The 15,020-nt window shown below is 41.0% G+C and overlaps 1 protein-coding gene across 1 annotated transcript in view; it reads right to left on the minus strand.

Moving 5' to 3' along the window:
- The window catches only part of LOC128688200 (cell adhesion molecule Dscam1), an 876,413-nt gene that overhangs the window by 59,646 nt on the left and 801,747 nt on the right, over positions 1–15,020 (minus strand). Inside the window, exons 29-30 of the mRNA XM_070086854.1 lie at positions 9,045–9,281; positions 7,168–7,362 (exon numbers count right to left, since the gene is read on the minus strand). Of these exons, the coding sequence (XP_069942955.1) occupies positions 7,168–7,362; positions 9,045–9,281 (432 nt within the window). The remainder of the gene's footprint in view (positions 1–7,167; positions 7,363–9,044; positions 9,282–15,020) is intronic.

Below are 15,020 nucleotides of genomic sequence, written 5' to 3' on the forward strand. Positions count from 1 at the left end.
GCAATTTCCTGCAAGGGGTTCAGTGGGACAGAGAACTGGGAGGGAAATCAGTAAATGAGATGATGGAATATGTGACAACAATATGCAAGGAAACTGAAGAGAGGTTCGTTCCCAAGGGCAACAGAAATAATGGGAAGACCAGAACGAGCCCTTGGTTCATTCAAAGCTGTAGAGAGGACAAAACTAAGTGCACAAGAGAATGGAAAAAATATAAAAAACAAGGGGCCCAGGAAAATATAGAGATTAGTCTAAGAGCTAGAAACGAATATGCTCAGATAAGGAGGGAAGCCCAGCGGCAAAACAACAATGGCAGTATTGAAAGCCAAATCTGACACAAAGCTGTTGTACAGCCACATCGGGAAGAAAACAACAGTCAACAACAAGGTAATCAGGCTGAGGAAGGAAGGAGTGAAGTTCACAAAAACGAAAAAGAAGTATGTGACGAGCTGAACACAAGATTTAAGGAAGTATTTTCAGTGGAGCGTGAAAGGCCTTCTGAAAACCAGAATGGCGGGATACACCAACAAGTGCTGGACACAATACACACAACATAGGGAGGAAGTGAAGAGGCTGCTAAGTGAACTAGATACCTCAAAGGCGGTGGGACTGGACAACATCACTCACTTTGTCCAGAGAGAGGGAGCAATGGCTCCGTGTTTGCCACTAACAACAATCTTCAACACATCTATCGAAACAGGGCAACACCCTGGAGTGTAAAAGACAGCCCCAATATTTAAGAAAGGAGGCAGACAGTCAGTATTATACTACAGACCAGTGTTACTGACATGTATAGTATGCAAAGTCATACAGAAGATTATCAGAAGAGTGGTGGAACACCTAGAAAGGAATGAGCTTATAAAAGATAGCCAGTACGATTTCAGGGAATGAAAATCCTGTGTCACAAACATACTAGAGTTTAATGACAAGGTCACAGAAATAAGATAAGAGAGATAGGGGTAGGTAGATCGCATTTTCTTGGGCTTTAAGAAGGCTCTTGACACAGTTCCACACAAGAGATTAGTGCAAAAGCTAGATGAGCAGGCAGGAATAACAGGAAAGGCACTGCAATGGATCAAGGAATACCTGGCAGTAAGGACACAACTAGTCGTCGTTTGTGACGAGGTGTCAGAATGTGTACCTGTGACTGGCGGGTTTCCACAGCGGTCAGTCCTCGGTGCTATTTCTAGTATACGTGAATGACATGACGGGAGGGATAGATTCCGAGGTGCCTCTGTTTACAGACGATGCAAAGCTATTGCTAAGAATTAAATCAGATCAGGATCAGGTAGGCCTACAAAGGAATCTGGACAGGCCGCAAGCCTGGTCTAGCAATTTGTTCCTGGAGTTTTATCCCACCAAGTGCAAAGTCATGAAAATTGGGAAAAGTCCAAGAAGACCACAGAGTACAGGCTAGGGAGGCCAAACACTGCAAACCTCACATAAAGAAAAGGATTTTGGGGTGAGTATAATACCAAACACATTTGAAGCACACTTCAACCAAATAACTGCTGCAGCATATGGGAGCCTGGCAAACCTAAGAATAGCGCTTCGACACCTTATTAAGGAATCATTCAAGGCTTTGTATACCGTGTACGTCAGGCCCATATTGAAGTATGCAGTACCAGTATGGACCCCATACCTGGTCAAGCATGTCAGTAAATTAAAGTGCAAATGTTCGCAACAAGACTAGTCCCAGAGCTAAGGTGTATGTCCTACGAGGAGAGGTTAAGGGAAATCAACCTGACTACACTGGGGGACGGGAGGGATAGGGGGGACATGATAACAACATATAAAATACCGATAGGAATTGAGAAGATGGATGGAGATAGGATGTTTCAGAGATGGGACATGTCAACAAGGGCCACAACTGGGAGTTGAAGACTCAGATGAGTCACAGGAATGTTAGGAAGTATTTCTTCAGCCATAGAGTTGTCAGGAAGTGGATCAATCTGGAGAGTGATGTAGTGAAGGCAGGATCCATACACAGATTTAAGAACAGATACGATTAAGCTCAAGAAGCAGGGAGAAAGTGGACCTATAACGACCAGCATAGAGGGGAGGCCAGGAGCTGTGACTCAACCCCTGCAACCACAAATAGCTGAGTACACAAACATACACATGAAAAGAGCGGGACCAACTGAGTGAGAGAGAAAGAAAATAAATCAATCAATCAAGTTTATTCTCTATAAAGATTAGAATGTGGGGTTTACAGAGTTTGGATATTGTGTGGTTTACATGTTATAAAATAGTAATTACAGAGGGGGCCACTAGGACACCTAGCATGGCTAGACATTTCGGGCAGACTTAGATTAATTCTTAACTCTAAATTAATACAGATTATGGAGTAGGCTAATATTAAGGCTAAGTGGCTACATTATAGTTTGTAAGTTTAGCAACGTAAATGCTTTGTTTTGGCACAATACAGGTTCTATATTGTAGTATGACAGGCAAACTTATGACTAGCTAGGATTCATTATTTTATGATTAAGATTCGTATTTCTGTGATTATAGTCAAGTGGGTGAGTGAGTGAGTGAGTGAGCCAATGGCACAAAGGAGAGACAGGGCAGACATCGACAGACAGGGAAGTTCTGACTCGGTGGTAACACCCAACACAGCCGCTCACAGAACCATCTCAACCCCTCACACCCCATTTCAACCAAACACATTAACTAGTAAAAGCCACAATCCACAACTACAATCATCCTCCCCACTAGCACTAACATCATCATCACAGCAGCCTCCCACAATATCCCGTCCTGCCTTCTACATCCCCCCGCCTGCACGAACCCCTCCTAGCCCCCAGAATTCAGCACTAGAAAGGAAGCTGAAGGTATGGTACACCAACGAGGTGAAAGGACAAATAAGAATGAGGAGTGACGAGAAGGAATGAAATATTTCAACCAAAGGGAGATTGACTGAGAAAACCTGTAACCACATGGGGAATCGGAAACGTGGAGGGCTAAGATGATGGGGGTGATACTGGAAAACTTCATCCACCGACATGTTAGATACACAACCAGAGAGTTTAGAGAGGATGAACTAGCAAGGTTGGGCGTCGTATTCACCATGAGCAATTCAGACATTGGGGATATTACACATGAAAGGCCCCTCGGTGCTACTGATCATGTGGTCTTGAGATTCGAATACCTTGTTGAGTTAACAGTGGAAAGTGAAGCACCACGAGGGGTGTAGAAGCCAAACTTCAAAAGAGAAGACTTCTGAGGTATAAGGTAATTCTTGAATGTGATGTAGTGTGGGAGAAAACTAGAGAGAATGATAATACATAAAATTATTAAACACGAGGCCACAAAGTGCAGACAGAGGATAAGTTCATACGAAGTGGCAACAGACTCACAGGGAAGACCAGAGGAAGCCTTTTGGTTTACCTGGTGTTGTAAAGAGGCCAGATCCAAGCGTAGAAAACAAAGGATTCAGGAAACCAAGGAGCTGAGCAGAAGAGCCAGACACGAAGAAGCAAGGATAAAATGAACCGTGGCTGTCATTTTCCTCTTGCTCCACAACAATCAAGTTTGCATTTTAAAGAATCACTTGAAAGAATAGGCAACATCACCAATAACAATAATTATCACTTTCATAGACACCAGTACAGTTCCCCACAATGGATCAATCACTTTACTGACTGGCGGCCACCTTGATCATTCCTAGTATCTAGGTCGATATTTCATCACTACAGGCAAGTCATCGATCATTCTAGAATCCCAAGTACATATTTAGTAGGTTCTCATCCATACCAATACGTACATAACATACGTACATAACATACGTACATAACACAGTCTCATATAACTGGATATTTACAAACACCTGTCAGTCCACAGCAGAATTCAAACCTGCGCAATCTGCATCAAAGTACACAGTACTTTAACCACAAAGTACTGTGATGCGCTTTTATTCAGAGTGCACATGTTGGAATCCTGGTATGAAATGAGAGTTAACGTTTCTTAAATAATTTCGTTCGTTGACGAATTGTTAATTATAAGTGACTGTATTATCATCTATGTATACTGGATATCTATAACCTTTATTTTTTTCTCTTTACTGATCCACTACAGCACAACACATATAAATGTTATGCAATAATATTCATTTTCTGTTGCACGTATTATTCGTATTAGAATATCCGATTGTTCAACTTTGCGAAATATAAAAAAGGCACCTGGAACAATAGACAAAATAGCCAGTACAGGAGAATGAAACTTATGACTAGGTAATAGTCCAAGTTGGACCGAAACGTCGTCTCAAGCTTCATTCTATGTGCAGGTTATTTTTGTACTATCCAACTTTTTTTTTTAATTAAAGTCCTATACGGATAAGGAGGAGGTGTTGCTGTGTGCTTCTCTAAAAGTGTTCATGCCCAGCACATTGATGTTGCCACCCCTACACATCTTGAAATGATGTTCTTCAAGCTCTGTATAAACACTAGTACCTCTGTACTAGCATGTGCAATGTACAGACCTGAGTGCCAACATGCAGACCCTATCAACTTCCTAATGGAAAATATTGACTCCCTTCTGCTACAACACAACTGTCAACATATTATAATTGTTGGTGACCTCAACCAGCACCTTATACAGAGGGACTTTGATGACCTTCTTGCAGTGTTTGACATGAGAAACTTTGTTGATTTCCCTACTCATATCTCCGGCTCCTCCCTTGACCCAGTAGTGAGTGATCTGGCAGAAGGCATAGTCACTTGTCAACCCCTCGGCTACGTTGGATCGTCTGACCACAAGGCTGCTTTTACGACACTTAAGAGCCCAACAGAACGAGGTGAGGAGTCCACACGCACAACCTGGCTATGGGAAAGAGGTAATTGGCCAGCCCTTTGCTCTGAGCTCGCCACCACCGACTGGAATGCTTTTCTCCAAGGGGATGTTGACAACCAAGTGAAAGCCTTCACTGGACACATCCTTAATCTACAACAAGAACACATTCCTCACCGGCAATATGTGACGAAGCCTACAGATCAGCCTTGGTTTGGCTTTCGTTGTAGAGAGGGTGCTACTGCTAAGTACAAAGCATGGCGAAGGTATGAGAGACATCCTACCACCTATAACAGGAACTTGCACATGCAAGCCTGTAGGCATATGGGTGATGTTCAAAAGTGGGCCATTGCTAAATGGGAGGTGGACACTAAAAGAAAGTTAGCATCAGGTAGGGTAGGCTCCAAAACCTGGTGGTCCCTGGTCAAGGACAGACAAGGTTATCTGCCTGATGAACTTATTCCACCTCTAAATCGACAGGATGGGACCACCTCTACTAGTAGTCAAGAGAAGGCGGACCTCTTTGCTGAACACTTTGCTACCAAAATGCAAGTTCCTGATCCAGCAAGGGACGCTCCTTGGCTAGCTGCAAGAACTGTGTCAAACCTGTCAGTGGTGACAATAAGGCAGGAGGAGGTGCATTTCCTACTTAAATCACTGGACCAAAAAAAGGCTGTGGGCCCAGACAAGTTGAGCCCAAGATTGTTGAGAAGATGTGCAGACCAGCTAGCAGCACCTCTAACTCGCATCTTTCAGCACTGCCTAGTACAGTGTAAATGGCCCTCTCTATGGAAAGAGGCGAATGTAGTCCCTGTTCACAAAAAGAAGAGCAGAGCAGAAATCAGCAACTACAGACCAGTGTCACTCCTGTCAATCACTGGTAAGATCCTTGAGACAATAATCTCAAGACAAATGACAGATTTTTTTGACTACCACTCACTACTTTGTGATCGTCAATATGGCTTCAGGAAAGGTTACTCTGCTGCTGATCTGTTGTTAAACCTCTCCACTAAGTGGCACCAGTCACTGGATGAATCCAAAGTCAGCTGTGTGGTAGCACTGGACATTGCTGGCGCTTTCGACCGGGTGTGGCACCAGGGCCTCTTAGCAAAACTTCAAGCACTGGGAATTGCAGGCTCTACGCTGTCTCCTCAGTGACTACCTTCATGGTAGATCTCTAAGTGTAGTTCTCAATGGAACGGAATCAGCAAGACATCCTATTGGGGCAACTGTTCCACAAGGAAGCGTGCTGGGTCCATTGTTATGGAATGTCTACTTCAACGACCTTCTTCATCTCATCCCAGAATCACATGCATATGCAGACGACTGTACACTGACATTCACTTATCCAAGAGAAGAAATGCCAGCTGCTCTAAGCTACATCAATCACCAGCTGAGAGCTATATCAGCTTGGGGAAATAGATGGTAATGCTGGTGCAGTAGTAAGGATGAATGGGAGGATGTTGGCACCCGGAGAAGAAGTTGATATCCTTGGGGTGAAATTTGACTCCAAACTAACCATGAAGAACCATGTTGTAAATCTTGCAAACAAGGCAGCCAGGAAGCTTACAGCACTTCGCCGTATCTCCCATCTGCTTGACAGTAGGGGTTGCAAGATCCTGTACGAGGCACAAGTACGCTCGCACCTTGAGTATGCTCCACTTTCTTGGTTTGCCTGCCCCCCCTCTCATCTGCGACTGCTTGACAGAGTAGAGAACAGAGCAAGACGTCTCATCTCTCGCCTGGACCCATCCTGGATAGATCTGTCATTTCAGCAGAGCCTTCAACATAGGAGGGATGTGGGTGGCCTTACTGTTATGTACAAGGCCAATATTGTCAAAATACCACACTTGGATCCACTTCGAGGACAGCGTGAAACAAGCTTTTATGCCACAAGACGGGCAGAAAGCAGCAACTTCACTCTGGCTGTACCCTTCTCCAGAACATCACTCCATCTGAGATCATACATACCCAGGATGACTCGAGTATGGAACACATTCGTACAAGATAATGATGTCAACGAGATAAAGTCAGTTGATCAAATGAAAATGCTGGCCCACAGATGGCTCCAACTTCATCCTGTTCCCTACTTGTATGTCTCATAACAATAAAAATGCTTTCAAATGAGCTGATGTAGGTAACAGCTCTTAGCTTGCCAATAAAGTTAGGAATTCTTAACCTGTAAATAGCTGTCAATAAAGCTAGGGATCCTTAACCTAGTCAAACCCTGTGTAAAAAAAAAAAAAAAAAAAAAAAAAAAAAAAGTAAGGATCCATTATGTCCCTCACCATGAGAGAGTTGTTTAGCATATCGTAAATGGTAGAAACTTTTAGGTTAATTAGTATCAAACTCAACGCTAAAATTCTTTACTTTTGGTCTCACCTCTCCTGAGGCGCACTGGGACTTTGTAAGCATCTGGCAGAGCGTGAGCAGGAGTGTTCCCTGGGCTGCCGCTCGTGTCCTGCTCGCTGTCTGAACCACGGACTTCCTCTCCGGCTTTTCCACGAACACACTTTCGTCCAGCGACACCAACCGAAGATATGGGAAGTGTTTGTTGACTCGAGATGCATGCGATCTCTGCAAAAAAGTCATCTTGTTAATATGACAAGAGTTACATCAAAATGAATCTTTAGTGAAGGTCAGGCAACACCTAACAACATTTATCATGCACAAAAGCCATTCCATTGCCCTAAACATTTCGCTGTAATTCTTAATAAAATAATTAGGATAAATATTTGACGGCCATTCCAACAATGATAACTACTAGCTATTATCGACATAAAATTAAATACTTTATTGAAATACCCACAAAATACCAACAGCATAAACAAAGTTTATAAGGAAAGATTTAATTGCTTCTGGATTTTATAGGATTGCTGTAAGGACGACAATAGAGGGAATGGGGTGGAAATAAAGACACGGACAGCAGGAAATTCCTTCACTACGACGTTTCACCCAAAACATGACTTTGTCGAGAATACAGAAATAAGCAAACACACCATCTTATATGGCTTAAGGTAACTGAGGTCAGGGGTCAAAAGTAAGGTTAGGTTAGGTATAGGTTAGGGAGAGATGGGGGTTATTATCATTATTATTATTATTATTATTATTATTATTGTTATTATTATTATTATTATTATTAAACGAATGAGGGTGATGGTACACTGTACACCCGTGCTGTGTGAGTAGATCCAGGGCTTCTGATAATCTGATAGTTTTGATGGTAAGAACTGCCATGTCTATCCTGGGATTACGGACAGTAGAGATGTTATTGCAACAATTCCTTGCTGGGATAACCAGCTGACTATCGATGTTGGTAACACTTTTGGGTTTGTTTTATGTATCTGTTTGCATGAATAGGTAATACGTGGTGAAACGCTTAAGGCGGTGAATGCCCATTAAATTTATATTTTTTTTTTTTTGTTCTTTTGAAAGATATTCTTTGTAAATTCAGAGTGTTCGGAAAAAAGACACTTTGAGAGCACCAATCTCTTGGTTATCTAGTTATGGTGGAATAGTGTACTAGCTCAACTTTCTTGGTGGGTGTCCTATATTCATTGTTTATAAGCGCATCCACAAGCTTGATAAGAATGACTTCCAGAAGCCCTAGACCCTAAAGAACTTTGACAGCGCGAGTGTACAACATGCCATGTAGTGGATGACCGGCCGAGACCTTCAGACGCCTTCAGAAACTTTAACCCGCCAGCAGAGTGGATAACCCTTAAAGCCATTCATCTCTGTATCTCATTCTTTCTGAACCGCTTATATATCAATTAAAATTAATGTGCAGTCTATCGCAGCCATTATTCTCACTAAATACTAAATTATATAAGCAATTACGATCCTACTCACGTATACCAGTGAAGTGGATAATAAAATTGATGCCGACAAGTAATGTGTTGTTTTAGGAGAAATATAATGTATGTTCTTTTTAAACATATCGCCCACGTTATCCGGCTCCCCACACTCACCAGTACCAGACCTCATCTATCCCTAGCCTCACCTCTGACCTCATATTCCCTGAGTCTGACCTCCGAGTGCTTATTTTCCTTAAAAGGCGGTGTATTTGCTTATTCCTGTACCCTTGATAAGACCCAGTGTGACGATAAGTCAAAATAAAATTATTCTGTATTACCAATTTCTTTATTTCCACTTGTCGGCTGTTGCCATTTTGTACTGATAGGAGTTGATGTACTGGAGTTATATTCGAAAACAGAATGAGCTGGACCATGTGAAGAGTGGGCAAGTGGTGAGCTTACCGGCAGTGGGTCCAGCGCTTACCACCCCACCACTACCACCACCACCACCACCACTACGACCCTCACGCCTTTTCCCACTCATGAAGGAGGAAGACCTTGGTGGTTGTGGCTGACCTTCGTAACAGTCTTGGTGGCCGAACGTCTGAAACTGTAGAGTGTAGTCGAGGGTACCACCGCCACCACTTCCAGGTGGGAAGCTGAAGGTGGCGTAGGGGTAGATCTCGTAAGGCTCATCCACTGCCAGGGAGAAAACCCACCATCAGGGAGACAAGTGAGAGGATGCTGCATGGGAGAGGATTCTGCAGGGGAGAGGATGCTGCAGGGGAGAGGATGCTGCAGGGAAGAAGACAGAAACACAAAGGTAGGATCTCAGTGTTTACGCTGATAAAGCTCGTGAGAGAAATCAGACGAGTGACATTCAGACATTCTCTAGAGTTGGAGATTCAAAAAGAAAGAACAAAGAGACACAATATCGTGACTGGAACAATACACAAATAACCCGCACATAGGAGAGAGAAACTTAAGACGACAGAAACGTCGTCGTATCGAAGTAAACATCACTCGTTCAGAGGAGAATTCTACAAGATGAGCATAAAAAAAGTTTACGTATTACAAAAGCGACATAAACCTTGGCGTTGCATGAGTGTAACTCTAACATAAGAAGAGACAAAAAGCTGCAGTGGGGCCAAACACAGAGTGAACGTTAAACACCACAAACTAAAGACAAACTGATGCGACACACGCTAACAAAATAAATTTATTTGAATTAAAAGTACCATGCACACCGGACGTTCCTGAAACAAATACTGGTAAAACACAAGCACACATTTCTGGGAGGAAACTTTAGTCGATGTTTGTGTGTGTTGTGCTGCACACTCGATAATGATTTAGTGCATAAAATTGTTCCAGGACTTTTTAATGGTCAAGAACAGGAATGTTGTCTATCGTTCCATATCCATATGTTAAATATTTACGAATTGTTCTAACCACAACATAATGACTTTGATTCTTCATTAATCTAATTTTCTCCAAAAAATACCTTTCCAAATAGGTGAAAAATAATTTTTGAGACGTTGCAGACACACTGTACAAACATGCATATACTAATTTAAATAATTATCTATTGTATTATCTCTTATTCACATAATAAGGATTAATGATGTTACTTGAAAGAGAAAGTTAACAATTCAGGAATCTTATTGTTGTTAGAAGTTATGGAACCTGAAACTGAATACCTGGATGAATTCGGAAATAGAATGATTAAGTTCGGTAGAGAGCAAGAAACTGACAGCATCATCCTTCACATTTAGACCTGGAAGTTTGTTTAAAATCAGAATACAGAAGAAACCTACAAAAGTTCGAAAATTATTATTCTGATTACTTTTCTGCAGGATGACTTGGTTAAAGATATGAAGTAGATGCAAATCTACTGTACCCAAAACCTTTATCAGAAAGGCATTTTAAAAAATTATATTTATGCACACAAATACACACATACACACACACACACACACACACATACATACATACACACACACACACACACACACGCACACACACACACACACACACACGCACGCACACACGCACACACACACACACACAGAAACAAAATTCACTGGGACAGTAACAGATGCAATCTTCCCACCCGGATATCAGGTCATGAGAAAGGATAGAAGGAGCAGAGGGGGAGGAGGTGTTGCACTGCTCATTAAAAACCGATGGAGCTATCAGGAAATGGAAGGAATGGATGAGATTGGAGAAAGGGATTACATAGTAGGTACAGTTCAGTCAGGGGAACATAAGGTAGTCCTTGCAGTGATGTATAATCCACCACAGAACTGCAGGAGGTCAATAAAGGAAAATGATGAGTGCAACAGAGCACTAGTTGAGGTGGCAAGAAGATCTCACTCCAGTAGAGAAAAGTTGAGAAAAGTTACTAGTTATGGGCGACTTCAACCACAGGGAGATTGATTGGGAAAACCTGGAGGCACATGGGGGTCCTGAAACATTGAGAGCCAACATGATGGATGTGGTACTGGAAAACCTCATGCACCAACATCAGAGAGAGAGGGAAGGATGAACCAGCAAGACTGGACCTTGTGTTCACCCTGAGTAGCTCAGATATCGAGGACATCACTTTTGAAAGGCCCCTTGGAGCTAGTGACCACGTGATTCTGAGCTATGAATACATCGCAGAGCTACAAGTGGAGAGGGTAACAGGAGTAGAAAGGAAAAAGCCAAACTATAAAAGAGAGGGACTACACAGGTATGAGGACCTTCCTGCAGGAGGTTCAGTGGGACAGAGAGTTGGAAGGAAAGTCAGTAAACGAAATGATGGACTTTGTAACAACAAAATGCAAGGAGGCAGAGGAAAGGTTTGTTCCCAAGGGTAACAGAAATAACGGGAAGACCAGAACGAGCCTTTGGTTTACCCAAAGGCAAAAACTAAGTGCGCTAGAGAATGGAAAAGGTACAGAAGGCAAAGGACCCAGGAAACTGAAGAGATTAGTCGACGAGCCAGAAACGAGTATGCACAGATAAGGAGGGAGGCGCAGCGATGGTATGAAAACGACATAGCATCGAAAGCCAAGTCTGACCCGATACTGCTTTACTGCCACATCAGGAGAAAGACAACAGTCAAGGACCAGGTGATCAGGCTGAGGAAACTAGGTGGAGAGCTCACGAGAAACGACCAAGAAGTATGTGAGGAGCTCAACATGAGATTTCAGGAAGTATTTACAGTGGAGGCAGAAAGGGCACTAGGAAGACAAAACAGTGGGGTACACCAACAAGGGATATACAAACAAGTGTTGGATGAAATACACTCAACTGAGGAGGTGAAGAAGCTCTTAAGTGACCTTGATGCCTCAAAGGCAGTGAGACCGGACATCTCTCCGTGGGTCCTTAGAGAGGGAGCAGAGACACTGTGTGTGCCACTCACTAACCACAATCTTTGACATCCCTTGAAATTGGGCAAATACAGTCCTCATCTTTAAGAAAGGAGACAGAAACGAAGCACTAGAGACCAGTGTCACTGACATGTATAGTATGCAAAGTCATGGAGAAGATTATCAGGAGGAGAGTGGTGGAGCACCTGGAGCGGAACAAGATTATAAACGACAGCCAACACGGATTCATGAAGAGCAAATCCTGTGTCATAAACCTACTGGAATTTTGTGACAAGGTTACTGAAGTAAGACATGAGAGCGAGGGGTGGGTTAATTGCATTTTCTTGGACTGTAAGAAGGCCTTTGACAGTTCCTCACAAGAGATTAGTACAGAATCTAGAGGATCAGGCACATGTAACAGGAATGGCACTGCAATGGATCATAGAATACCTAACAGGTAGGCAACAGCGAGTGGGATCCCACAGGGGTCAGTCCTGGGAACAGTGCTATTCCTGGTATACGTGAATGACATGACGGAATGGATAGACTCAGAAGTGTTCCTGTTTGCAGATGATGGGAAGCTAATGAGGAGAATTAAATCAGATGCGGATCAGACAGGCCTACAAAGAGACCTGAGCAGGCTGGGCTCCTAGAATTTAACCCTGCCAAATGCAAAAATTATGAAGATCGGAGATGGGCAGAGAAGACCAGAGCACAGACAGAACATAGGCTAGGCGGCCAAAGACTGCAAACCTCACGCAAAGAGAAAGATCTAGGGGTGAGTATAGTTCTGAGCACGGCACCGGAAGCACACATTAAACAAAAAACTGCTGCGGCATATGGGCGCTTGGCAAACCTGAAAACAGCTTTCCGATAACTCAGTAAAGAATCATTCAAAACTCTATACACTGTGTACATGAGGCCCATACTGGAGTACGCAGCACCAGTTTGGAACCCACATCTGGTCAAGCACGTCAAGAAATTAGAGAAAGTGCAAAGGATTGCAACAAGGCTGGTTCCGGAGCTGAGGGGAATGTCCTACGAGGAAAGGTTTAGGGAAATCAATCTGACGACACTGGAGGACAGGAGGGTCAGGGGAGACATGATAACGACATATAAAATACTGCGTGGAATAGATAAGGTGGACAGAGACGGGATGTTCCAGAGACGGGACACAGAAACAAGGGGCCACAATTGGAAGCAGAAGACTCAGATGAGCCAAAGGGATGTATTTCTTCAGTCACAGATTGGTTAGAAAGTGGAATAGTCTGGCAAGCGAAGTAGTGGAGGCAGGAACCATACATAGTTTTATGACGAGTATGGTAAAGCTCATGGAGCAAGGAGAGGGAGGGCCCAGTAGCGGTCAGTGAAGAGGAGGGGCCAGGAGCTGAGTCTCGACCCCTGCAACTACACATAGGCGAGTACAATTAGGTGAGTACACACACACACACACACACACACACACACACACACACACACACACACACACACACGTACACATTCACACACACACACACACATATATATATATATATATATATATATATATATATATATATATATATATATATATATATATATATATATATATATATATATATATGTCGTGCCGAATATGTAAAACTGGTCAATTAGCAAGAACTCATATAAAATTAAGTAATTTCTAAAATTTTCTCTTATACGTTTAAAGATATATTTTTTTCATTAATGTTAATGTTAAAATTTATAATTTTGCACCAAAAGAATCTTAGAAAACTTACCTAACCTTATTATAACAAGAACAATTTATTTTAGCCTAACCCAACTAAATATATTTTAGATTTGTTTACATTAATTTAATACTAAACAAACACATTGAAATATATTTTTTTCGTTAGGTTCAGAATGATTTTGGCGAAATTATTGCATACACAAATTTTCGCTTGTCCTATATGGCAAGATGAGCGTTGCTATTTAAGCCAAGATCGCAAGTTCTGCCTATTCGGCACGACATATATATATATATATATATATATATATATATATATATATATATATATATATATATTTATATATATGTCGTGCCGAATAGGCAGAACTTGCGATCTTGGCTTAAATAGCAACGCTCATCTTGCCATATAGGACAAGTGAAAATTTCTGTATGCAATAATTTCGCCAAAATCATTCTGAACCTAGCGAAAAAAATACATTTCACTGTGTTTGTTTAGTATTAAATTATTGTAAATAAATCTAAAATATATTTAGTTGGGTTAGGCTAAAATAAATTGTTCTTGTTATAATAAGGTTAGGTAAGTTTTCTAAGTTCCTTTTGGTGCAAAATTATAAATTTTTACATCAACATTAATGAAAAAAATATATTTTTAAACGTATAAGAGAAAATTTTAGAAAGGACTTAATTTTAAATGAGTTCTTGCTAATTGACCAGTTTTACATATTCGGCACTACATATATATATATATATATATATATATATATATATATATATATATATATTTATATATATATATATATATATATATATATATATATATATATATATATATATATATATATATATATATATATATATATATATATATATATATATATATATATATATATATATATATATATATGCAACACAACCACTCTGAAAGAATAGAGAAATTCCAAGCGCATTCGTGACTACTCACATTATCAAGGATAATGTGAGTAGTCACGAAAGCGCTTGGAATTTCTCTATTCTTTCAGAGTGGTTGTTTTGCATATTCTGAAATCACCTGTTTTCTGTGATCTTATTGCATATATATATATATATATATATATATATATATATATATATATATATATATATATATATATATATATATATATATATATATATATATATATATATGTCGTGCCGAATAGGCAGAACTTGCGATCTTGGCTTAAATAGCAACGCTCATCTTGCCATATAGGACAAGTGAAAATTTGTGTATGCAATAATTTCGCCAAAATCATTCTGAACCTAACGAAAAATATATATTTGATTGTGTCTGTTTATTATTAAATTATTGTATATGTATTTAAAATATATTTAGTTGGGTTAGGCTAAAATAAATTA

This window comes from Cherax quadricarinatus, chromosome 19, assembly GCF_038502225.1.
Source record: "Cherax quadricarinatus isolate ZL_2023a chromosome 19, ASM3850222v1, whole genome shotgun sequence".
Taxonomy (NCBI): Eukaryota; Metazoa; Arthropoda; class Malacostraca; order Decapoda; family Parastacidae; genus Cherax; species Cherax quadricarinatus.